We start from the raw sequence: 26,913 nt of genomic DNA on the forward strand, positions 1-26,913 counted from the left end.
ACAATTATCATCATTATAATGCATGTATTATGTATTTATAACACCTGGATAATTGACTTCTTTCAATAAAGCGTTTCACATTCTCAACTGGTTGAAATTAGTATCTCATATCCTGTGACATCAGATGAAGGGAGTTAGATAGGCATGTTTTATTTTCTGTATATATGAATTACAAGTCAGCCTTTACTTCAATCATGATTCTAGTCTATTGCATAGTTACAATGTGTAATCATTGATGTCCCAGGAGTAGGAGTGGTAAATACTCTTGAAGTTTATTAGTTGTAATACATAGATGCAGACACAACATCATTCAAAGAACGGCACACTGAGCGTACTGCAAGCTTTTATTTTCAAAGCCTTTTAGTTCTATTTAATTCAGCTCGTGTCATGCTAATTTACCCACTTGCTTCCCGCGGAAGCAATTTGGAAGACGACGACCACAAAATGTGGAATGTAAAGTTTGATGAGATTATTATTGGATGTATTAGGTTACAAAATCTGACTTTAGGATATGATGTTAATGATAAACTCAGCAACGTCCTCACTGTCAACTGCTTTTATTTTCAGCAAACTGAACATGTGTAAATATTTGTATTTATAAGTATATATAAGATATAAGAATATAAGATTCAACAACTGAGACACAAACTGAACAAGTGTCGCAGACATGTGACTAACAGAAACACACGAGCAGCATGACACCAGCCATACTGCACATGAGCAGTATGGCTGGTGTCATGCTGGAGGGTCATGTCAGGATGAGCCTGCAGGAAGGGTACCACATGAGGGAGAAGGATGTCTTCCCTGTAACGCACAGCGTTGAGATTGCCTGCAATGACAACAAGCTCAGTCCGATGATGTTGTGACACACCAACCCAGACCATGACGGGCCCTCCACCTACAAATCGATCCCGCTCCAGAGTACAGGCCTCGTTGTAACACTTCCTTCAATGATAAACGCACACCCGACCATCACCCCTGGTGAGACAAAACCGCGACTCGTATGACAAAAGAGCACTTTTGCCAGTCCTGTCTGGTGCAGCGACGGTGGGTTTGTGCCCATAGGCGACGTTGTTGCTGGTGAAATCTGGTGAGGACCTGCCTTACAACAGGCCTACGAGCCCTCAGTTCAGCCTCTCTCAGCCTATTTCTTACAGTCTGAGCACTGATGGAGGGATTGTGCGATCCTGGTGTAACTCGGGCAGTTGGTGCTATCCTGTACCTGTCCCGCAAGTGTGATGTTTGGATGTACCGATCCTGTGCAGGTGTTGTTACACGTGGTCTGCCACTGTGAGGACAATCAGCTGTCCGTCCTGTCTCACTGTAGCATTGTCTTAGGCATCTGACAGTACAGACATGGAAATGTATTGCCCTGGCCACATCTGCAGTCCTCTTGCCATCTTGCAGCATGCCTAAGGCACGTTCACGCAGATGAACTGGGACCTGGGCATCTTTCTTTTGGTGTTATTCAGAGTCAGTAGAAAGGCCTCTTTAGTGTCCGAAGTTTTCATAACTGTGACCTAAATTGCCTACCGTCTGTAAGCTGTTAGTGTCTTAATGACTGTTCCACAGGTGCATGTTCATTAATTGTTTATGGTTCATTGAACAGCATGGGAATCAGTGTTAAAACCCTTTACAATGAAGATCTGTGAAGTTATTTGGATTTTTACAAATTATCTTTGAAAGACAGGGTCCTGAAAAAGGGACGTTTCTTTTTTTGCTGAGTTTGTTGGAGATAGATCCCACTGAAGGATCCAAAACATGAAGAATCAGATTTGTCTCTGTGAAATGTATTTTATAACATAAAATATGGTCAAAAAGTTAATATTCAGTTAACTCATACCCAAATAATATTGTTGATTCATCCTATACTCGTATTTGTGGCCAAAGCATAAGTTGAAGAAAAAAACACTTCAAAAACACCACCTAAAACTTCTCAAACAGACAGTTTATAAAAATGCTGTCTATTTCCTCATAGAGGATGATGTCATCCTCCTGAGGAGGACGAGCTGGCCAATCAGCGTCTACTCGCATGAATTATTTTGATGACCATGTTACAAATGCACAGAGGCTTGTATGCACAGGGGCTTTCTCCTATAGAGCTCCATTTTTATGGAATGGTCTGCCTACTCATGTGAGAGACGCAGACTCAGTCTCAACTTTTAATTCTTTATTGAAGACTCATCTCTTCAGTAGGTCCTATGATTGAGTGTAGTCTGGTCCAGGAGTGTGAAGGTGAACGGAAAGGCACTGGAGGAACGAACTGCCCTTGCTGTCTCTGCCTGGCCGGTTCCCCTCTCTCCACTGGGATTCTCTGCCTCTAACCCTATTACAGGTGCTGAGTCACTGGCTTACTGGTGCTCTTCCATGCCGTCCCTATGTAACAGTATAATTTTTAACCGTCCCCTCGCCCATACCCGGGCGCGAACCAGGGACCTTCTGCACACATCAACAACTGACACCTACGAAGCATCGTTACCCATCGCTCCACAAAAGCCGCGGCCCTTGCAGAGCAAGGGGAACTACTACTTCAAGGTCTCAGAGCAAGTGACGTCACTGATTGAAACGCTATTTAGCGCCCACGCTAACTAAGCTAGCCGTTTCACATCCGTTACACTCACCCCCCTTTTGACCTTCCTCCTTTTTCCGCAGCAACCAGTAATCCGGGTCAACAGCATCAATGTAACAGTATAACTTTAAACCGTGCCCTCGCCCATACCCGGGCGCGAACCAGGGACCTACTGCACACATCAACAACTGACACCCACGAAGCATCGTTACCCATCGCTCCACAAAAGCCGCGGCCCTTGCAGAGCAAGGGGAACTACTACTTCAAGGTCTCAGAGCAAGTGACGTCACTGATTGAAACGCTATTTAGCGCCCACGCTAACTAAGCTAGCCGTTTCACATCCGTTACACCTAGGAGGGGTGCGTCACTTGAGTGGGTTGAGTCACTGACGTGATCTTCCTGTCTGGGTTGGTGCCCCCCCTTGGGTTGTGCCGTGGCAGAGATCTTTGTGGGCTATACTCGGCCTTGTCTCAGGATGGTAAGTTGGTGGTTGAAGATATCCCTCTAGTGGTGTGTGGGCTGTACTTTGGCAAAGTGGGTGGGGTTATATCCTGCCTGTTTGGCCCTGTCCCGGGGGTATCGTCGGATGGGGCCACAGTGTCTCCCGACCCCTCCTGTCTCAGCCTCCAGTATTTATGCTGCAGTAGTTTCTGTGTCGGGGGGCTAGTGTCAGTCTAATATATCTGGAGCATTTCTCCTGTCTTATCCAGTGTCCTGTGTGAATTCTTTATTTCTCTCGGAGGAGGACCTGAGCTCTAGGACCATGCCTCAGTGCTACCTGGCCTGATGACTCCTTGCTGTCCCAAGTCCACCAGGCCGTGCTGCTGCTCCAGTTTCAACTGTTCTGCCTGCGGCTATGCAATCCTGATCTGTTCACCGGACGTGTTACCTGTCCCAGACCTGCTGTTTTCAACTCTCTAGAGACAGCAGGAGCAGTAGAGATACTCTGAATGATCGTCTATGAAAAGCCAACTGACATTTACTCCTGAGGTGCTGACCTGTTGCACCCTCGACAACCACTGTGATTATTATTTTTTTACCCTGCTGGTCATCTATGAACATTTGAACATCTTGGCCATGTTCTGTTATAATCTCCACCCGGCACAGCCAGAAGAGGACTGGCCACCCCTCATAGCCTGATTCCTCTCTTGGTTTCTTCGTAGGTTCTGGCCTTTCTAGGGAGTTTTTCCTAGCCACTGTACTTCTACACCTGCATTGCTTTCTGTTTGGGGTTTTAGGCTAGGTTTCTGTACAGCACTTTGAGATATCAGCTGATATAAGAAGGGGGTTATAAATACATTTGATTTGATTTGATTTGAATTTGTGCAATTAAACTGAACGTCTTTACTTCAGATCAACACAAACTTACTCATCCAATCCTCACCTCCGTACATTCGAAATGTGCCTGACACATTTTTAAAGCAACAGTATTCAATACTCAACTGAGGTATGAAACAATATTACTGAACACAGCATCCCCCCAACCCCACCCACTCTAGTTCACATGGTCATTAAGCCACAAGGGAGGAGCTATGACCCGTTGGGGTCTCCCAGTGTTCAGAGGTGCGGCTGATGGCAGGGGAACTGCAGGCATTTGAGGCCTGACTGGTGGAAGGGCCCTGAACTGAGCCTGGTGTAGGGTTGGAGGTGCAGGAGCCCCTTGATCTTGCTCATGCCCATGGTGAGTTGTGGACAGACAGGTCAGGAAAGGATACCTCACAGGCAAATGGACCTTTCTAAGGCGATTTGCATGCCAGCGGAATCCATCAAGAAGTTGGAATGTTGCAAGCCCTAGCTATCGTTCCACTTTCAGGGGCTTGGACCAAAATGAGGAGAGCTTGTTCCGACAGTTGTCAGTCCTGATCTGCACGCAGTCCTGGGCCTTCAGGCTTAGTTGTTTCACTCTGTGAGACGTGTCATAACGTTGTTTCATCTGTTGCTGTGCTGCTCCAACATAGGCTTGCCTTGCTGCAGCAGGCTTGTTCTTTTGTTTTGGGCAGAGACAGCTGGGCAACCCCCACTGACAGAACAGCTTATCCAGTGTTTGGATGATCATCTGTGAGGTAGTAGAGGACAACGGCACGGCTTCTGCCCATTTCGAATGCAAGTCATGAATGACCAGTAGAGCCATAGAGGCTTATGTCCGGAGCCCTGTGTGGCCAGCAGTGCTGTGAGGGTTTGATGGTCTGTGCGGAGTTTGAATGTTCTGCCTTACAATTACAAGTGCCAGCGCTCGCACGCCCACATGCAAGCCATGGTGTCCTACTCTACCACATAGTACTTTTGTTCAATCGGAGACAAGGCCCGTGAGGCAAAGGCCACTGGCTATTCCACGCCTCCATGCAGTTGAGACAAAACAGCTCCAAGGGCCACTGCCGAGGCATTACAGGGGACAATCGTTTGTGTTGATGTGTCAAAGTGAGCCAGTGTTGGTGTTGATGTAAGCTGCACCTTGAGCTCCTGCACAGCATCCCGACAGTCCTAGCCGTTAAAGAGGAGCAGTTGTTCACAGTCCTGAGGTCCATGCAGATCCAAAGATCGCAATTTTTCTTGGGAACAATGACCAGGTTTGAGACCCATGGCGAGGCGTCAAGGAGGTTGTCAAGTTCCTTGTCAATGGGCTCCCGAAGGGTCAGCGGAACCCTCCACAATGACTGGATTACTGGCTTGACCTCTTTGTTGACTGTAGGTCGGTGGACAAAACAGCTGAGGTGACCTGGCCCCTCAAACAGTTGTGAGTACTCCATAGGTACTGGTGCAGGCAACGTAGACCTGGCTGGCCGGTGTGGTTTTGTTGTTGAAACAGACTGGCAGTGATTGAGATCGGTGTGTGGTTTTAGCTGTAGAGGGATACTGCTGGTCTCTGCAGTGGAACATGTGAGAATAATTAGTCATAAGTGGCTTTGTTCAAATGTGACATATTTTCTTCAGTGTCAGTCACCAGTGAGGTTTTAACACCCTCGATGTAGCAGTCACATTGCTTGGCCGCAATTGAGTCATCATGTACAGAGTTAATGGAGACTGCTGAACTTCGACATCTGCATTGCCTGCTGTTTTAGGCTGGGTTTCTCTACTGCACTTTGTGATATCTGCTGATGTAAAAAGGGCTTTATGAATACATTTGATTGATTGATTGATCTTCTCGATGCTGTCCTGCCGCTGCTGAATGACAACAATGGGCAAGATTATTGTATTTTTGCAGTTCTTGCAGCGTTGCTCTTTTGCTGGACATGTAGACTGTTCCACAATTAGAACAACGTTGCCCCCCAGTGGTTTCGTGCACCTTTTGGACTGTTGGCTCAGCCAGTGTGTGAAGCCCTGCCCCTTGAGATGCGCTCGGTAGGTCAGTGAGAACAACTTCCATTTGTTTTCCAACAGTCTTTAACAACAATTTCTCCCTCAGTGGAGAACATGACGTTGTTTTCAATGATCTGATCATATACAAATTCGTTTTCTAGTGGTCCCAATCTGCATGGTCCCACTAGGTACTGTGCTACGGACTCACCCGGCAGTTGGGCTCCTTGTCTGAAGAGAAAACAATGCATGATCACACTGCTTGAGCTACTGTAGTGTTCCCCGAGAGCTTGGGCAGCCGATGTAAACTTGTTCTCCACTGGCTGCAGAGTGGAGAAGACACATTGTCCCTCAGCGCCGAGGTAGCGGAGTAGAATCACCCGTTTGTGTGTGTCGGCAGCTCCATGCAGATTGATAGCTACCATATACAACTGAAAGGATTGAAACCAGTGATCCCATGGAACAGGTGGATCTCCAGGGACAGGGAGAAATAGAGATGGTGGAGGTAAGCTAAACTCAGCCATCCTTGTCACCAAATGTTACAAATGCACGATGGCTTATTGTGCAATTAAACTGAACGTCTTTACTTCAGATCAACATGTTAACAACTAGTACCAACTCACCCATCCTATCCTCACACCTCCGTACATGCACAATTTGCCTGATACATTCTTAAAGCAAACAGTATTCAATACACAACTGAGCTACGACACAAATTACTGAACACAAGAGACCGGTCGGTATACACCCATATTATTCTGTTGTTGAGATATGCCGATAAAATAAAATACACTGGTTGTAATAAATCCACGGGCTGTAATAAATACACTGGTTCTAATAAATACACTGGTTAGCAGCACTAACTCGTCCATGTGGATGTTCCAGAGGTCCTTTGTGGTGACGTTGGCATAGTGGAAGTCCCCAGTGTAGTATGCAGGGTCAGTCCCTCCCAGCAGTAGCTGTCCCCCTGGCTGGTTGGAGGAGATCCTGTCACAGAACAGTAGCGCCCATCAGAAGACAGCATCTGCAGTTCATTTCCAGTGGCACAAGTCGATTTCTAAAACTGCCATGTTAACTTACAGTTAATTCAGATCTCCCTTGGGAAAGAGTTCTTCTCAATGGGACTTTCTGGATAAATAGGTATAAAATACAATACTGATCTGCATTCCACTTCACTATCGCCACTCACCTGTGGTTGAGGTAGAAGGAGAAAACATTCTCCGCCAACAGCTTCTCTTTCATTATGTTGTCAAAGACAGGGCTCATGGCATCATCTGTTGGGTAAGACATTCCCAGAACTCCATCGAACTTAGCACCAATGAAGTTCGCTCCATATATCTTGACGGCCTCACCAAACACCTGATCTTTTACGGATACACTTCCAATCTGACAGAAGAGCAAAGCAGATGATTTAAACCTATATAATCTGTCAGTGGCAGCCATTCATTTCTCCTCCTTTCCAAACTTACTGTGCACGTATCCTGGCTGAGGTACCCAGTTACACTTCCCAGTCCATAATGAATTGAAAACTTTCTTCCACCCTTGACATATGTGCTGGACTTGGTATCATTGTATTTCCGGTGAATCACTGCAATACAACGTTAAACATACATTATCAGTTTGATATGGTGTTTTCTGAACAAAAAAATAGCTAAGACAGGAAATCACAATTCTCATGTTTATTCCTAGTATTGACATAAATGATGTCACTCAGACATGAAATCAGCCTTGGGTTTTAACTCTTAACTCTCTCTATCTTTATTTTTAAACCTTATATCCATTTACTTCAAATTTACACTGAGTGTACAAAACATTAGAAACACCTTCCTATTATTGAGTTGCACCCCCTTTTGCCCTCAGAACAGCCTCAATTCATTGGGCTCTACAAGGTGTCGAAAGCGTTCCACAGGGATGCTGGCCCATGTTGACTCCAATGCTTGCCATAGTTATGTCAAGTTGGCTGGATGTCCTTTGGGTGGTGGACCATTCTTGATACACACAGGAAACTGTTGAGCATGAAAAACCCAGCAGCATTGCAGTTCTTGACACACTCAAACCGATGCGCCTGGCACCTACTACCATGCCCTGTTCAAAGGCACTTAAAATGTTGTCTTGTATGTGTGCCTATTTGAATGGCACACATACACAACCTATATCTAAATTGTCTCAAGGCTTAAAAGTCCTTCTTTAGCCTGTCTCCACCCCTTCATCTGCACTGATTGAAGTGGTTTTAAAATATGACATCAACAAGGGATCATAGTTTTCACCTGGATTCACCTGGTCAGTATGCCATGGAAAGATCAGTTTTCTTAATGTTTTGTACACTCAGTGTATATTTCCATACGCCTTTAACTTTCCTATACTCTGGCTGTGCTAACATTACATTGCAGTAACATATGATATACATGATATTCCTACAGTAAAAATGTTTTGTACTTTAAGTGTATATGCTACAGGGAATAGTCTACCCATGTCCACAGTGCATGATGAGACACTTACAGCATGTGATGTCAGCGACGGAGCACTTGGAAGAGGGCACCCAGAGATTGTTGGATCCAGTGTCAAAGGTCACCCTGAACATTTGAGGTGGGGTTCCTAAACTAATCTCTCCATAGAACTGAGCCTGAATTCACAATCACATCAACGATGAAGAAGATATATCAAAACCAATACATAATGAGTAATGCATAATGACTTGAGTTACTGTGCATAAGGCCACTAACTGTGCAAATGAAATAGGACTTTTATATGACTTATACTGTGCATAAGGCGGGCAGACCCTTACATCAACATAGTTCCTCAGAGCCACTTTGCTGGACCCACTGGCGTCATCGTCGTCAAAGTTGTCGGAGTAGGAATCATGGAATAGACGACTGAAATCCCCCTCTGAGTCAGACATAGATTGTCTCAAGGAGTTACACTTTGTGAGGGGAATACTGGATAGCAAAATAAACAAAAAAGGTACACAGGACATGAGGATCTTCTCAGTGCCTCTGGGACCTTTGTCGAGCCTTCACTAAGTATGAACGAAAAAGGTCTCTAGACAGCAGCAATCTATTTTTATCACTACATAATTCATATAGAATTACTGCATAATTTAGGTAATGTCCAGTTGCAAACCACACATTAATGCAGTTAATAATGCAGTTAATAATGCAGTTTTATAAATGAACTAGAAATGCTATTAAAAACACGTCTGCCGTGTATCATACCGTATGAGTGACTCGGACGTCCACGCACATGCTGCTAACACACAGAGATATATCATCTTCATTTTGAGTCTTTCTTGTGGTTGTTGTCAATGCAAATTCTGATGGCTTCTCTACCACTGCTGTGGCGTTGGACAGTAGAGTAAGGATCCATACACTGGATAGCATCTCTCCTGAGAGCAGTTTAAACAAATCATTGTTTGCTTGTTTCTGTGTACTTGTCACTCCTGTCATCCAACACATTACCTACCTGAGGCTAATTCACAGGTTCAAATATTGGAGCTAAGATAATTCTTATTGATGTAGACTATGCCGGCGGCAGGCAGCCTAGAATTTAAGAGTGTTGAGACAGCAACCAAAATGTTGCTGGTTCAAATCCCCAAGCTGACTAGGTGAAAAATCTGTCAATGTGCCCTTGAGCAAGGCATTTAACCCTAATTGCTCCAGGGTCGCCATCAATAATGGCTGATCCCTCGCTGTGACCTCACTCTCAGAGGGTCTCTCAGGGGGTGTTGGGATATGCAAAAATCACATTTCCAATTCACACATGTATATAAAACACACTTGTGTGAAACTGGACAAATATATGCACCCACCTAATTATTATCAGGCACCGCTCCACCTGAGGAAGAATGTGTGTCATTCAGAATGCATTTTGTGCTTCTGCTCTTGGAGTTTATTCAATATTTTTACTTCGTTGTGTAAATGAATATTGAAATATTATGTTAATCTTGATTGTTTAATTTGTACAATCTGTTTAAGCAGTTGCTTCAATGATATACTGAAGGTGGCAGCTGTTGTAATGAATGATGAATGATAAACGTGCCAGTGAAATATTTAAAACTGGAGACAAAAAAAAAGCTTTGCAAAAAAAAGTTGATCTGAAAATCTAACAGAAAAATATCCCAAAATATGCAGTATCTTCTCCCCATCCATCTGCCATCAATCATGACATCGTGGTGACCCCCTCCATGTGATAAAGGCCGTCGAAAAATTTGAAAACAAACAACAACACGAAGAGTTATCTATCTAAAACAGAGATGTATGGATAACCACATCTCCAATATTTTTGGCTCTATAACAAAGAACAAACAGTAAAAACATATACACAATTAAATATAAATATTAGAATCAACTATTAAAGACTACCATAACTCACTGGATTCTCCAATTACATTGAGTGAACTACAGGACAAAATACAAACCCTCCAACCCAAAAAGGCCTGTGGGGTTCATGGTATCCTAAATTAAATGATAAAATATACAGACCACAAATTCCAGTTGGCTATACTTTAACTCTTTAACATCCTCCTCAGCTCTGGTATCTTATCCAATATTCGGAACCAAAGACTGATCACCCCAATCCACAAAAGTGGAGCCAAATTTGACCCCAATAACTACCGAGGGTCAACAGCAACCTTGGGAAAATCATCTGCATTATCATTAACAGACTCGTACATTTCCTCAGTGAAAACAATGTACTAAGAATTTTTTTAATTGGCTTTTTACCAAATTACCGTACAACAGACCACGTAGTCACCCTGCACGCCCTAATTGACAAACAAACAAACCAAAACAAAGGCAAAGTCTTCTCATGCTTTGTTGATTTCAAAAGCTTTCGACTCAATTTGGCATGAGGGTCTGCTATATGGAAAGTGGTGTTGTGTGAAAAACATACAACATTATAAAATCCATGTACACAAACAACAAATGTGCGGTTAAAATTGACAAAAAAAACCACACATTTCTTTCCACAGGGCAGCTTAAGCCCCACCTTCTTCAACATATATATCAACGAATTGGCGAGGGCACTAGAACAGTCTGCAGCACCCAGCCTCACCCTACTAGAATCTGAAGTCAAATGTCTACTGTTTGCAGATGATCTGGTGCTTCTGTCCCCAACCAAGGAGGGCCTACAGCAGCACCTAAATATAAAGCACAGATTCTGTTAGACCTGGGCCCTGACAGTAAATCTCAGTAAGACAAAAATAATGGTGTTCCAAAAAAGGTCCAGTTGCCAGGACCACAAATATAAATTCCATCTAGACACCGTTGCCCTGGAGCACACAAAAAAACGATATGTACCTCATCCTAAACATCAGTACCACAGGTAACTTCCACAAAGCTGTGAACAATCTGAGAAACAAAATTAATATAAAGGAACATAAAAGGAACATAAAAGGAACATACCAATTAGGATCTGGCTAAAAAAAATACTTGAATCAGGTATCGCACCCATTGCCCTTTATGGTTGTGAGGTCTGGGGTCCGCTCACCAAACAAGAATTCACAAAATGGGACAAACACTGAATTGAGACTCTGCATGCAGAATTCTGCAAAAATATCCTCTGTGTACAACGTAAAACACCAAAATAATGCATGCAGAGCAGAATTAGGCCAATACCAGCTATCAAAATCCAGGAAAGAGCTATTAAATTCTACAACCACCAAAAAGGAAGCAATTCCCAAACCTTCCATAACAAAGCCATCACCTACAGAGAAATTAACCTGGAGAACTCTCTAAGCAAGCTGGTCCTGGGGCTCTGTTCACAAACACAAACAGACACCACAGAGCCCCAGGACAGCAACAGTTAGACCCAACCAAATCATGAGAAAACATTGATAATTACTAGACACATTGGAAAGTTTTACAAGAAAACTGAGAGAACTAGAATGCTATTTGGCCCTAAACAGATAGTACACAGTAGCAGAATACCTGACCACTGTGACTGACCCAAAATTAAGGAAATCTTTGACTTGCTATTGAGAAAGGCTGCCAAAGGCAGACCTGGCTCAAGAGAAGACAGGCTATGTGCACATTGCCCATAAAATGAGGTGGAAACTGAGCTGCACTTCCTAACCTCCTGACAAATGTATGACCATATTAGAGACTCATATTTCCCTCAGATTACACAGACCCACAAAGAATTTGAAAACAAATCCAATTTTTATAAACTCCCATATCTACTGGGTGAAATACCACAGTGTGCCATCACAGCAGCAAGATTTGTGACCTGTTGCCACAAGAAAAGGGCAACCAGTGAAGAATAAACACCACTGTAAATACAACCTATATTTATATTGATTTATTTTCCCTTTTGTACGTTAACTATTTGAACATCATTACAACACTGTATATAGACATAATATGGCATTTGAAATGTCTTTATTATTTTGGAACTTTTGAGAGTGTAATGATTACTGTGCATGTTCTTTATTGTTTATTTCACTTTTGTTTATTATCTATATCACTTCCTTTGGCAATGTAAAAATATTTTTCCCATGCCAATAATGCCTCTTCAATTGAAATTGAATTGAATTGAGAGATGGAGAGAGACAGAGAGAGAGAGAGTGTAACAGTTCCGTAACCACAGACGATGGGAGATGGGAAGCAAGTAATAAATAGACATAAAACTAAACAACAACAGCGTCTGAACAAGAGAAACAAAACAACATCAGCGCAGACACAGGAATGAAACTGATGATGAACGAAAAAGCATCTCCCTTTCTGTTTCTCCATGGACTTGCTCAGCTTCAGCTGCTGGTGCAAACAATTGCATCTGATTACATTTCAACAACCACAGCCTGAGTTGAGTCTCTCTAGAGACAGAAATAAACATTAAATAATGTAGTTAAAACATTGACAATACCCCATAGCATTCAAGTAGTTGTTCTGTTGACTATTATAAGAAACTGCAACTAGACGGTTTTGCCGCAGGATATTTGACATGTCTTTGTCTCACCAACCAGACAGTTTTGCAGATTAGGGTTGAATATTTTCCAGGTATTTTACAAATGTTCCATCCCGGGAATAAATCACTTTTCTCCCGGATAACCCGGTATTTCCCGCCAAAACCGGAAGCGTAATTCAAATGACAGATTTGATTGAGAATTCAAGCCTGATGCTACCTGAGCCCGATGAGCCATACATTAAAACATTTTATGAGCCCAAGCCTAAAAAAGCCCAAATGATTGCGCCTTTATCCAATACATATATGATACAGTATACAGGCACAACATAAAAACATAAAAGCCCATAGATGTAGCTAGCTACAGTTGAAGTCGGAAGTATACATACACCATAGCCAAATACATTTAAACTCAGTTCTTCACAATTCCTGACATTTAATCCTAGTAAAAATTCCCTGTCTTAGGTCAGTTAGGATCACCACTTTATTTTAAGAATGTGAAATGTCAGAATAATAGTAGAGAGAATGGTTTATTTCAGCTTTTATTTATTTCATCACATTCCCAGTGGGTCACAAGTTTACATACACTCAATTAGTATTTGGTAGCATTGCCTTTAAATTGTTTAACTTGGGTCAAACGTTTTGGGTAGCCTTTCACAAGCTTCACACAATAAGTTGGGTGAATTTTGGCCCATTCCTCCTGTGACAGAGCTGGTGTAACTGAGTCAGGTTTGTAGGCCTCCTTGCTCGCACACGCTGTTTCAGTTCTGCCCACAAATTTTCTATAGGATTGAGATCAGGGCTTTGTGATGGCCACTCCAATACCTTGACTTTGTTGTCTTTGAGCCATTTTGCCACAACTTTGGAAGTATGCTTGGGGTCATTGTCCATTTGGAAGACCCATTTGCGACCAAGCTTTAACTTCCTGACTGATGTCTTGAGATGTTTCTTCAATATATCCACATAAATGTCCTACCTCATCATGCCATCTATTTTGTGAAGTGCACCAGTTGCTCCTGCAGCAAAACACTCACACAACATGATTCTGCCACCCCAGTGCTTCACGTTTGGGATGGTGTTCTTCGGCTTGCAAGCCTCCCCTTTTTCCTCCAAACATAACGATGACCCTTATGACCAAACAGTTCTATTTTTGTTTCATCAGAACAGAGGACACTTCTCCAAAAAGTACGATCTTTGTCCCCATGTGTAGTTGCAAACCGTAGTCTGGCTTTTTTATGGCGGATTTGGTGAAGTGGCTTCTTCTTTGCCTTTCTTCCTTGCCTTTCAGGTTATGTCGATATAGGACTCGGTTTAATGTGGATACAGATACTTTTCTACCTGTTTCCTCCAGGTCCTTTGCTGTTGTTCTGGGATTGATTTGCACTTTTCGCACCAAAGTATGTTCTTCTCTAGGAGACATAGCGTGCCTTCCTGAGCGGTATGACGGCTGCGTGGTCCCATGATGTTTATACTTGCGTACTATTGTTTGTACTGTTGAACGTGGTACCTTCAGGCATTTGGAAATTGCTCCCAAGGATGAACCAGACTTGTGGAGGTCTAGAATTGTTTTTCTGAGGTCTTGGCTGATTTCTTGTGATTTTCCTATGATGTCAAGCAAAGAGGCACTGAGTTTCAAGGTAGGCCTTGAAATACATCCACAGGTACACCTCCAATTGACTCAAATTATGTAAATGAGCCTATCAGAAGCTTCTAAAGCCATGACATTTTCTGGAATTCTCCAAGCTGTTTAAAAGCACAGTCAACTTAGAGTATGTAAACTTCTGACCCATTGTAATTATGATACAGTGAATTATAAGTGAAATAACCTGTCTGTAAACAATTGTTGGAAAAACGACTTGTGCCATGCACAAAGTAGATGTCCTAACCGAAACTAAAGAAATTGTCCTATCCGAAACAAAAAAAATAGTGGAGTGGTTGAAAAACGAGTTTTAATGACTCCAACCTAAGTGTATGTAAACTTCCGACTTCAACTGTATATGCTGTATTGGGTAAATAAATGACACAAACTCCAGTAGGCTAATCTTTCTGAGTGTGAACTGTATTATTGTATTCCTAGTGTATTGTTTTATATTGCATTATATGGACTGGAATTACGCTCCTCGTTCAAACCATGATCAAGTTGGGAGAGAACATGCAATTCTGGTGCAGCACATGCGAATTTGATTTAAATTTTGAATTATAATAGGGCCTATTTCTATAATTAGTAGGCTTGCATATATATATATATATACCTTTTACAATATTTCCCCTAATATTATAGCCTACGTCCTCTTTCTCTCTCCATTGTTGCTTCATTCGTTCCTCGCTTTCAACGGTTCAATTAAATACGTTTCGTTATCCTTATCATCACAATTCTAATGACATGCTTGCATAATATAAGACTAGAATTAGATGCAGACAGCTTCTACTTGTCTTCACGAAGATTGAATGGTTATGGGGTCTGAATAAATAAATGCTATATCCTATCTCTCGTTCGCACTTCTTTCAAACTACCCGTGAGTTCTATTGGCTGCTTTATTTAACATTCAGCAAACATGAGCTTGCATCCATCCCTCTTTGAATAGTCTATTGGTATAATAAATGCACACAAAAAATGACCAGCAAGCTATTATAGTCTATCTTTTCTTGCATGGGACTCAAAGAGCTAAGGAGATTTTTTTTTAGGAGAGAGGCCAGCGGAGCACAGGTGGTGTGCGTATTGCGCAAGATACAGAGGCTATAAGTTAGACGCTTATTATGCATAGCCCATCATTCATTAGCTAAATATAAGGCTAAATCGGCATTGAATGTATTTCCTGAAAGTGGTAGGCTTGGACATCTATATACAGTATATGCCTATAAGCATCTTAAACGGGATAATCTATTTTGGATGATTGACCATACAGGGAGCAGAGAGAATTATTATTTTATTATTTTTTATTATTGGAGAAACACCAGTACACATACACACAATAACTATACACATTTTTTTTTAAAAGACTGTCACGCCTGCTCCCGCTCTCCCTCTCTGGCGCTCAAGGGCTGCCCTTCATCATGCACGCACACCTGTCACCATCATTACGCGCAGGAAAGCTCATTGGACTCACCTGGACTACTTCCCTTTGTTGATTGCCTCGTGTATAACTGTCTGCTCCCACGTGTGTTCCCTGTGTCTGCATTAATGTTGTTATGTGTTTACATCCAGGCGCTGTCCTGTCCTGTCCCATGTCCGTCGCCATTAAATGTTCCCTCCATGTACCTGCTACCTGTCTCTACCAGCGTCGACCCTTACCCAGACAATGATAACATGTGCTAAGGGGTACAACAAATTACAGATTATACAAAGAACTTAAAAGATACACACATATTGACTGTTTTAACAGCTTTCTTATTAAAATAATGTAGAATGGTCTTAATGTACTGCTCAATTACTGAATTTACCACAATTAGATTTATGAGGTAAAATTGTTTTTCTTTATCCTTATTATAGTTAAGGAAATCGACCATAATAAGCAAAAGTCATCAACAATATTAACAATGATAAAACTATAATTATCTTGCCATAATTTCTTTACATGTAGACAATGCCAAAATAAATGCAAAACTGTTTCTGGATGCTCAACACAAAACGTACTGTTAATGTTAATGTATTTTTTGAATTTCTTCAGGTAATGATTTGCAGGGATCATTCTGAAAGAGACCTCTTTAACCAAGCAGGCATTTGTTTGGTAATAACCATACATTTTTCCAACAGATATTATCAAATCAAAATCAAATCAAACTTTATTTGCCACATGCGCCGAATACAACAAGTGTAGACTTTACCGTGAAATGCTTACTGACGAGTCCTTAACCAACAGTACTGTTCAAGAAGAAGAAATATTTACCAAGTAGGCTAAAATAAAAAGTAATAATAAAAAGTAAAACAATAAGAATAACAAGGCTATAAACAGGGGGCACCAGTACTGAGTCAGTGTGCAGTCTCAGACAATTTTCTGGGCTTTCCTCTGACACCGCCTGTCATATAGGTCCTGGATGGCAGGAAGCTTGTGTGATGTATGATGTACTGGGCTCTGTAGCACCTTACGGTCAGATAGCGAGCAGTTTTTTTTATTTTTACCTTTATTTAACCAGGCAAGTCAGTTAAGAACAAATTCTTATTTTCAATGATGGCCTAGGAACAGTAGGTTAACTGCCTGTTCACGGGCCGAACGACAGATTTGTACCTTGTCAGCTCGGGGGTTTGAACTTGCAACCTTCCGGTAACCTTCCGGTTACTAGTCCAACGCTCTAACCACTAGGCTACCCTGCCACTGTACCAGGTGGTGATGCAACCGGTCAGGATGCTCTCGATGGTGCAGCTGTAGAACCTTTTGAAAATCTGGGGACCCATGCCAAATCTTTTCAGTCTCTGGAGGGGGAAAAGGTTTGGCGTGCCCTCTTCACGACTCTCTTGGTATGTTTGGACAATCATAGTTTGTTGGTGATGTGGACACCAAGGAGCTTGAATCTCTCGACCCGCTCCACTACAGTCCCGTCGATGTTAATGGGGGCCTGTTCGGCCCACCTTTTCCTGTAGTCCACGATCAGCTCCTTTGTCTTGCTCACCCTGAGGGAGAGGTTGTTGTCCTGGCGACACACTGCCAGTTCTCTGACCTCCTCCCAATAGGCCGTCTCATCATTGAGACGGCGACACTGTTGTGTCGCCAACAAACTTAATGATGGTGTCGGAGTCGTGTTTGGCCACGCAGTCGTGGGTGAACAGGGAATACAGGAGGGGACCAAGTACACACCCCAGAGGGGCCCCAGTGCTAAGGATCAGCGTGTAAGACGTGTTGTTGCCGACTCTTACCACCTGGGGTTGGCCCGTCAGGAAATTCAGGATTCAGTTGCGGAGGGAGGTTTTTAGTCCCAGAGATCTTAGCTTACTGATGAGCTTCGTGGGCACTATGGTGTTGAACACTGAGCTGTAGTCAATTAACAGCATTCTCACATAGGTCTTCCTTTTGAATAGGCGAGAAAGGGCAGTGTGGAGTAAGATTGAGATTGCGTCATCTGTGGATCTGTTGGGGCGGTATGCGAATTGGAGGGGGTCTAGGGTGTCTAGGAGGATGCTGTTGATGTGATCCATGACCAGCCTTTCAAAGCACTTCATGGCTACCGACATGAGTGCCACAGGGCGGTAATCATTTAGGCAGGTTACCTTCGCTTCCTTGGGTACAGGGACAATGGTGGTCTGCTTGAAACATGTAGGTATTACAGACTCGGTCAGGGAGAGGTTGAAAATGTCAGTGAAGACACTTGACAGTTGGTCCACACATGCTTTGAGTACCCATCCTGGTAATCCGTCTGGCCCAGCGGCTTTGTGAATGTTGACCTGTTTAAAGATTTTGTTCACATCGGCTACCGAGAGCGTTATCACACAGTCACCCAGAGCAGCTGGTGCTCACATGCATGCTTCAGTGTTGCTTGCCTCGAAGCGATCATAAAAGGCATTAAGCTTGTCTGGTAGGCTCATGTCACTGGGCAGCTCATGGCTGGGTTTCCCTTTGCAGTCTGTAATAGTTTTCAAGCCCTGTCACCTCCGACGAGCGTCAGAACAGGTGTAGGATTCAATCTTCATCCTGTATTGACACTTTGTTTGTTTGATGGTTCGTCTGAGGGCATAGCGGGATTTCATATAAGTGTCCGGATTAGTCACCTGCTCCTTGAAAGTGGCAGCTCTAGCCTTTAGCTTGATGCGGATGTTGCCTGTAATCCATGGCTTCTGGTTGGGATATGTACGTACAGTCACTGTGGGGACGACGTCATCGATGCACTTATTAATGAAGCCGATGACTTGTATTCCTCAATGCCATTGGATGAATCCCGGAACATATTCCAGTCTGTGCTAGCAAAATAGTAATGTAGTGTAGCATTATAGACACATGTATTCCAGTAAGTTGTGACATAAGGAATAGATACAATATCCCTTTGAAATAAAGCACTATGGATATGTTGTTCTGAGGGAGCAAGGAGAAACACACGTTTCCAATTGGAGAGTCAGCTGGATTAAGCGAGGGTAGCTCAAGAAGGTGAGGTCTGGTTACAACTCTAAACAACATGAGAGTTCCAGATGGAATAGAATCAAAGACTATGGCAAACTCTCAACAGTAGGTATAACAGGGATTCTGTAACGAGATGCAAAATTCCTCATAATTGAGTAGCAATCCTTCTGCATTAAAAAGTTGACTCACCAGTAGGATATGATTATTAAACCAGTTCTTAAAAAATAAAGACTTGATTCTATACAAAATATCTTTACTGTTCCAAATGAAATACCTATGTGAGGAAAAATTATGTTCATATATTAATGACCACGCTAAGAATACTTGTCTATGAAAAGCTGATCATTTTGTAGGAATCTTATCAATGTTATAGCTACAAAATAACATACATTTGAAGCCACCAAAACGGAAGAAGATATAATGAGGGATGAAATTCCAACTTTAAGTTGGATTCTTTAAGAAATGTTTAGCCCAATTTATCTTAAAAGTCTTATTCAAAGTAGAAAATGTTTTAAAAAGTTGAGACCACTATTTCCATGTGTTCATAACGACATATATATTATGTATACGATTTCTCCAGGTGATGTTGAAAAGCATCTGGTCAACGAGAATCCAGATTTAGGCATCACATATAATTTAACAGTTTCATTTCACGTCATGCTGTTCATATGAATAATTTATGATAATTTACCGGTTTCTCGCAGTTATTTATATTGGGAAAAGGGAGTGGTTTTAGGTGATAAATCTTGGTAACTGGGTTCCTGCCCTTCAACCCTAATCGGGATTGCACACCATTGAAACCATCCATCTTGATAAAGCGGAAGAGAGTGAAAAAAAAGAAAAAATAACCCAAACAATCTCATACTCCAAGTTTTTTTTATGAAAACAAAAGTAAAATGTCAATAGGCATTTGTGCACAATGGTCTTTTTGAATAGGCTATAATGACAAACTTCAACATGTGAGGAACAAATAATGCAGAATAAGGAATAATTTGGAACAGTGCTTGAATCGCCTTTATATACTATATATCCCACATCAGATTGCCCTACCTTGTTTGCCTTGCTACAGTGTTTTTCCGTACTGAGAGAAAAAGATACTGAACCAACACTGCCATCTGCTGCACAGGAGTAGTAGGACACGCAAAACTACACAAGTTATCCCCTAAAAACGAATATTATTATAATCAAGGTCATATTTGTACTCCAAAATTAATATTAAGAAAAACTACAGCTTAACCTTATTGATAAGATTCTTAATATTTGATTGGATTTGTTATGGAAACCATATAGCCACAGCGGAAGCTATGATTATTATTAGCAACTATTTAAATATGTATTTTTATAAATGCATGACAATTTTCAACATGAATAAAAGTCAGAGAGCTCCATCTATAGAGCACATGTAGATTGAACATGATTGGAGATAAATATCAATAGTTATTTGCTCAATAAACAGACGATGGAGGGGTTGACTATTGACTCATGGAGGGACCGATGTTACTTTGTTGTAACTGAACCGGTTCAGTCTAGGCATCTTCTATGTTAATGCAAATGTTTGTGTTTTTAACCTTGGTTTCCTTTCAAGATGGAATATGATACCTTACTGTAGTATTGGTTCATCCCATGTTTACACAACATATCCAGACTGCTGTCATACTGTTCTACTGTTCTACTGTTCTCTTCTCTAATCCTGAGGTGGAGCCAAACATTCCAATGCTGTATGTGTTCCCTGACACACACACACACACACACACACACACACACACACACACACACACACACACACACACACACACACACACACACACACACACACACACACTCACTCACTCACTCACTCACTCACTCACTCACTCACTCACTCACTCACTCACTCACTCACTCACACACACACACACACACACACACACACACACACACACACACACACACACACAGTGTGGTGTCACCGTGTGTACATGAGGCGTGATAGTGTGTTGAGGAAATGCATCAAAGCTCCCTGTCATCTACAAGTTGTAACAACATGGAGGGAAGGGATGATTGGGATCAAGAAATAGACTGGACACATCATTGGATTTCACATTTCTGGAAACAAACGTGTCAATTATCATTGTAGAAAAGGTGAGTAAATCAATTTACCAGTGTGATATTTACACATTTAGAATTAACCCACTCAATCACCATTACAGAAAAAAAATTGTAAACCATAATACACAGTTTATTGAGCTGTTTAATACTAGTAAAAAGCATCGGTAACATAATTTACTCAAACATTTTATTGTAAATGAAAGTGTGATACTGCAGGACAATATTGAAGGCTACGCCCTAACTGAGATGACCTTTCTTTGCTTAGCAATGAACTATGTGAAATGCATGTATTGGTCTAAGCAGAAGAATAGCTATTTATCTTCCACATGAGACCACTTCTTGATCAAACACTTTATACAGAATGTTTATGGGCCGATCCAGCCACTTTCAGGCTTTCAGGGCCAAGTGACTTCCTTCCCCTCATTTGTTATAATCCCTCCCTTTTGCTGGAGAACTGCATGGGTGAATGATAAAGTAATACAGTCTTCAAGTAGGCTACAGTAAAAAGGATACAAACTACGCTGGTACTGAAACAGTGAGTACTACTTTAGTTTTTACTTATACGTTTCCCTATATTGTAAGTAGAACCTGATTCTCTCAGAATATAGGTATCTATTAATAAAAAATGGTTTTTGCTGTTTTATGGTTGTTGGTTGTGTTCATGTGAACAAAGACTCAAGCTCTTGTGATACAAGCTCTTGTGGTACTCTGTTTTTTAATTACCTTTGTTCTAACGCTCAAATTCTGTGTCTTCGAACTAGCAGCTACTGTATGAAACACCTTGTATTGGGTTTTAGGGACAATGTCCATTGGGTGTGAATTTCTTTGTATTGACTGTTCCTTACCTTTGACACATTCCAATTGGAAAGCACCTGAATGACTGTATTTACGTCATGTAAAGCAAAGAAAAGTAATCCGCCGTGCTGTGGTCATTTAGAAAGGGATGTTATCAGAGAGTGCAGCACACCCTGTTTTAAGTTGCCTGTGTGGAGCTGTCAGCACTCAACCATGCAGTTGTTTAACAATGGTGGTGGCTAAGTACTCTCCTCTGTCATTGCAACCAAGTTTTTGGAAGCAGAGGCACAATATTTTGTGTGTAAGAAAGAATGGGTGTTGGCCACAACTTGAGTTTAAACCAGTGGTGTAAAGTACTTAAGTAAAAATACTTTCAAGTACTACTTAAGTTGTTCTTTAGGTATCTGTACTTTACTATACAAAAGTTTTACTTTTCCTCCACTACATTCCTGAAGTAAATAATGTACATTTTACTCCATACATTTTCTCTGACATCCAAAAGTACTCGTTACATGTTTAATGCTTAGCAGGACAGAAAATGGTCCAATTCACACACTTATCAAGAGAACATCCCTGGTCATCCCTGCTGCCTCTGATCTGGCGGACTCACTAAATATAATTGCTTAATTTGTAAATTATGTGTTGGAGTGTGCCCCTGGCTATCCGTAACTTTTTAAAAACAAGAAAATCATTTAATCTGGTTTGCTTAATATAAAGAATGTGAAATGCTTTAGACTTTTAATATACTATACTAAGTATATTTAAAACCAAATACTTTTTGACTTTTACTCAAGTAGTATTTTGCTAGGTGACTTTCACTTTTACTTTAGTAATTTTCTAGTAAGGTATCTTTACTTTTACTCAAGTATGACAATTTGTTACTTTTTCCACCACTGGTTTAAGTTTCAACATCAAAGCTATGATCTCCAAAAAGTTATCTGTTAACCTAACAAAAATGGTTTAAGGCAAAGAAAATGATTAGTGCTTTATCTTACCAGAGGAGACTGATGAGGATCAACAGTACAGTAACTGTGTTAAAGTAGAAGTTGGGGTCAATAAACACAGTAGCAACCTGAGCTATGAACTAATCAAATTGCTTTTCCTCATTGTCTGTGTTTTCTGTTTGCGCTCGATTCTAGGCCACCGCTACACCATGTTTGCTACAATCCCATTAGCTAAGAGCACCGTAACCCCTAACACTACAGCCAGCCACACCACCGCCGCTCCCGGGTTTATAGACCAACTACTGAACAAGATTCCCTGTGAGTAACCCCCTAAATCCCCCCGCCTCTCACTCTACCCCCCCTCCTCTGCCCCCCACCCCTCCTGAGTGGGCACCCCTATGCTGCCCCCCTTCTGTCCCACTTTCAACAGACATGGCAGGGGAGAGCTGCCTGACACCTGTCTTCATGTGTCATATCTAATTCCACTCCCAACACACATTTCTTAGCTCTCCATTTTCACTTATTATACAAGTTTATATCTCCTGAATCTTGCTGACTGTGCTCTTGCTGCATGCTTCAGATGTGTGTCATAGTGAGACAAGTTGACTACACTGACTCTCTTAAGACTCTGCAGCTAGGGGCTGCTACTCTCACATAAATACAAGGCGTATGTCTTTTCGAATAGCTCTCCATTTCTACTTGTTACAAGTTCATCTCTCCTTAATCCTGCTGGCTGTGCTCTTGCCTCATGCTTCAGATGTGTGTCACAATGAGACAAACTGCTGTCTTTTTTTTTGTCTCACTCAGTGCCAAGATGGGCCATTTACACCATCTTTGCTGTCATTGTCTTGATGTTTTTGGTGTGTATTATATGCATCTGTGCGAAATGCTGCTGCAAGAGCAAGAAAAAGATCAAAAAGAAGCCGGACAATCAAATCAATCTACAAGGGGTGATTGGTTCCTCGACTACATCGCTAGTAAGTACTGGGAGTAGTAGTCGTCGTAGCTAGATCTTGGTGGGATAGCGCAGAGCGTCTGCTCCATTCTATCCATTTATTTTTGTTTAGACTGGTTGCCATTGTGAAGAAGGAGTGAGGTAGAGGTGCAGCTTTAGCTCCTCATGTCTGTTAGGATGGGCCGCTGATTGAGGGATTGGTTGGCTGGCCGATGAATGTGATTGGCTGGTTCAAGGTATGACAGTGTTCTTGATGGGCAGGTCCAACATGGCTCGGATGATGCAGGCTACGGCTCAGCTAAAAACCGGGGGAGACTACTCTATTCTCTGGAATACAAGGCACAAGAGGTTAGAATGAACTTGATTAGTCTTTTGAACTTGTAACTTGATCAAAATACTGTAGCCACCACAAGCCATAGATCCAGAGTTGATCACAGATTTAACAAGATATTAATTATCACACATATAAAGATAAATGTCTTCTTTTTCAAAATATCACTGAAGTAGAATTCAGTGTGTATTTATTTGTCTACCATACAGTGATATCGTGTTTTTCTGGCACCCTTATCTTCCCCTACTATCTTTGACTATGCTGCCATCTCTCATACCCTGCAGCTGACAGTGGGGCTGAAAGAGGCTGCAGCTCTGACAGCCATGGACCGGAGTGGCACCTCTGACCCCTATGTTAAAGTCTACATCACTCCCAACAAGTCAAAGACATTTGAGACTAAGGTCTACAGGAAAACCCTCAACCCTGTGTTCAATGAACACTTCACATTTAAGGTATTTGAAGGGTATTATACACATGTTATTATAGCAGTATTACCAGACAGTATACCAATTTGAGAGGTTTTTAAACTGTTTTACATACCATACACAGTGTGAGTCTGTGTTTCTGCACCACTCTTGACTCGTGCCTGACTATCTTGTGTCCAGATTGACAAGGCTGAGCTCAATGAGTCCACCATAGTCATGAAAGTGTTCGACTTCGATAGATTCTCCAAACACGACATCATCGGGGAGCTGAGGCTGCAGCTCGGAGTCATCGACTGGAACCATGTGATTGAAGAGTGGGAAGACCTGAGAGAACCCTCCAAGTTTGAGGTCAGGAGATTTACTTGATTTCTGGAACCAAATAGTGCAGGTCAAAAGTTTTTTTTCAAACAGCATTTGAATATCACAAAGTTGTTAAATCTAGCCATAGGCCTACTTTGCCTTGACATCTATAGGCCCACATACTGAATTTCCACATGTGATTACAGGATGAAATTCTGGGGGAGATCTGCTTCTCGTTGCGCTATGTCCCCACCACTAACAAGCTGACTGTTGTCATCCTGGAAGCCAAGAACTTAAAGAGTATGGACAAAGGGGGTTCATCAGGTAGGTGGAAGCCTGGCTCTCTGCGAGGAAGACTGAGCGGTTGTTTTGCTGAAGAGGCTAGTTATGATTAGCCTGGAATCCAGACCTGTTTTGTGCTGACATTCCACTCCTTGTTCTCAGTCAGTGTCATGCAACAAACATGTAACACGGAGAAACAAAGAGTGCAATGTTACCACAAAACAGGTCTGGATTCCAGCCTAAGTTATTAATCAAACAAATAATATTCTGTTATTATTGAGGCCAGTTTCGATTATCACAAATAATATTGCATTATTTGTGAGGCAGTGGATGCTCAAAATACTCTCTACTGTACTCATGTACACTGTAGATCCCTATGTAAAAGTGCAGCTTGCTCTGGACAAGAAGAAGTGGAAGAGAAAGAAGACATCTGTTAAAAAGTCCACACTGAATCCCTACTTCAACGAATCCTTTACGTTTGATGTGTCGTTTGAACAAATTCAAGTAAGTATGATCTTATCTCAGAATATGGCTAAGATGAGGCCAGTTACAAGCTCAACAGCCTGCATGCTATGGAGCTCCAGAAAAGAGGCCATCTCTTTACATTATAATGTTATTTTGTTGGCAAAATCATGTAAACAAAAAGATTATGGGACATTCTCTGTAGAAGCACAGTTTGCAGTGACTGTTCTCTGCTGTCGCTCCCTCTAGAGGGTTCACCTGATGATTTCCGTGTGGGACCATGACAAGTTGAGCAGGAACGACGCCATAGGGAAGATTTTCCTGGGTTGTGATGCTGCAGGGAACCAGCTGAGGCACTGGGCAGACATGCTGTCCAATCCCCGTAGGCCTGTGGCTCAGTGGCACAACCTGCTTTCCAACGAACAAGTGGACTCCACCCTCGACCTCAAACACACAGTTAGGATCCCCTTCATCAATAAGAACTTTTGAGAAATCTTAGACTCGCTTGCCAGACTCATGGCACTCAGGTGGCTATGGGAAGAGGTTGGAGAAAATCCTCCTCAATGGCCCGACATAACCAGATTCCTCCTTCTACTTCACTAAGCTAATAGCAGCTTGGAGGCCCTAGCACTTTTAAACGCTGCAAAATACAGAGCCTTCAGAAAGTATTCACACCCCTTGACTTTTTTACACATTTTGTTGTGTTACAGCCTGAATTTAAAATGGATTATATTGAGATTTTTACGTCACTGTCCTACACACAATACCCTATCATTTCAAAGTGGAATTATGTTTTTAGAAATATTTACAAAAAATATTTTTATGAAAAGCTGAAATGTTTTGAGTCAATAAGTGACAAAGCTTGAAACATTTTAAAAATAATAATGTGCAAATATCATACAATCCAGGTGTGAAAAGCTCTTAGAGATTTTCCCAGAAAGACTCACATTTGTAATCTCAGCCAAATGTGATTATAACATGTATTGACTCGGGGGTGTGAATACTTATGTAAATGAAATATTTCTGCATTTCATTTTCAATAAATTTGCTAAAAACATGTTTTCACTTTGTTATTTTGAGGTTTTTGTGTAGATGGTTGCAAAAAATCTAAAAAAATCTATGTAATCCATTTTGAATTTAGGCTATAACACAACAAACTGTGGAATAAGTCAAGGGGTATGAATACTTTCTGAAGGCACTGTAAATGCTGCCATTTTTATAGACATTTCATTATAAACACATGATAATTTAGGAATAATAGAATTATAGAAGCTCAACTATTTTCTATGTAGTCCGTTGTTTATTGGTTTTATCCTCAGTTTGAATAGCCTTACAGGCAAACTTGAACGCTGCACACATGACTGACATGTTCATAAAAAAGTAATTACAATTTGTCTCAGTTGTAGAACAATTGTCATAGTGTCTACCTCAAGTTATTGAACAAACACTGCCCCTATATGGAAATATTCTAAAACTCTTACTTGATGGTAATATGCAATAAATCCATGTATGGCTTCTAATTTC

At 41.6% G+C, this 26,913-nt stretch overlaps 2 protein-coding genes across 6 annotated transcripts in view; one reads left to right on the top strand and one right to left on the bottom strand.

Moving 5' to 3' along the window:
* The window catches only part of LOC139406465 (cathepsin D-like), a 29,330-nt gene extending 6,425 nt beyond the window's left edge, over positions 1-22,905 (bottom strand). Inside the window, exons 1-6 of one of the 4 annotated variants that reach the window (XR_011633988.1) lie at positions 9,076-9,245; positions 8,649-8,799; positions 8,363-8,486; positions 7,333-7,451; positions 7,053-7,249; positions 6,728-6,850 (exon numbers count right to left, since the gene is read on the bottom strand). Coding sequence is in view for 3 of the 4 variants with exons in the window: in XM_071149080.1 (XP_071005181.1) it covers positions 6,728-6,850; positions 7,053-7,249; positions 7,333-7,451; positions 8,363-8,486; positions 8,649-8,799; positions 9,076-9,137 (776 nt within the window). In the remaining variant the exon portion in view is untranslated. Of the gene's footprint in view, positions 1-6,727; positions 6,851-7,052; positions 7,250-7,332; positions 7,452-8,362; positions 8,487-8,648; positions 8,800-9,075; positions 9,247-22,685 lie in introns of those variants that run through there. The other 3 variants (XM_071149080.1, XM_071149081.1, XM_071149079.1) reach the window with 3 other exon arrangements.
* Positions 20,816-26,913, top strand: LOC139406464 (synaptotagmin-2-like). Of its 2 annotated transcripts, XM_071149077.1 has the most exons (10): positions 20,816-20,928; positions 21,371-21,430; positions 22,830-22,952; positions 23,442-23,611; positions 23,851-23,937; positions 24,205-24,372; positions 24,526-24,693; positions 24,852-24,969; positions 25,298-25,431; positions 25,639-26,913. In XM_071149077.1, exons 3-10 carry the CDS (start codon positions 22,844-22,846, stop codon positions 25,876-25,878), a joined length of 1,194 nt encoding a protein of 397 aa, XP_071005178.1. In that variant the 5' UTR covers positions 20,816-20,928; positions 21,371-21,430; positions 22,830-22,843; the 3' UTR covers positions 25,879-26,913. The 2 variants fall into 2 exon arrangements, with proteins under 2 accessions (XP_071005178.1, XP_071005177.1); XM_071149076.1 differs by lacking the exon at positions 21,371-21,430.

This window comes from Oncorhynchus clarkii, chromosome 4 (assembly GCF_045791955.1).
Source record: "Oncorhynchus clarkii lewisi isolate Uvic-CL-2024 chromosome 4, UVic_Ocla_1.0, whole genome shotgun sequence".
NCBI lineage: Eukaryota > Metazoa > Chordata > Actinopteri > Salmoniformes > Salmonidae > Oncorhynchus > Oncorhynchus clarkii.

Bases quoted from the DNA above. Each gene is read 5' to 3' on its own strand.
- LOC139406464 (XM_071149077.1), top strand. From the start codon at position 22,844: ATGTTTGCTACAATCCCATTAGCTAAGAGCACCGTAACCCCTAACACT. The intron at 24,694-24,851 runs GTCAGGAGATTT...ATGTGATTACAG, and splicing joins GAGAACCCTCCAAGTTTGAG to GATGAAATTCTGGGGGAGAT. The intron at 24,970-25,297 runs GTAGGTGGAAGC...TGTACACTGTAG, and splicing joins GGACAAAGGGGGTTCATCAG to ATCCCTATGTAAAAGTGCAG.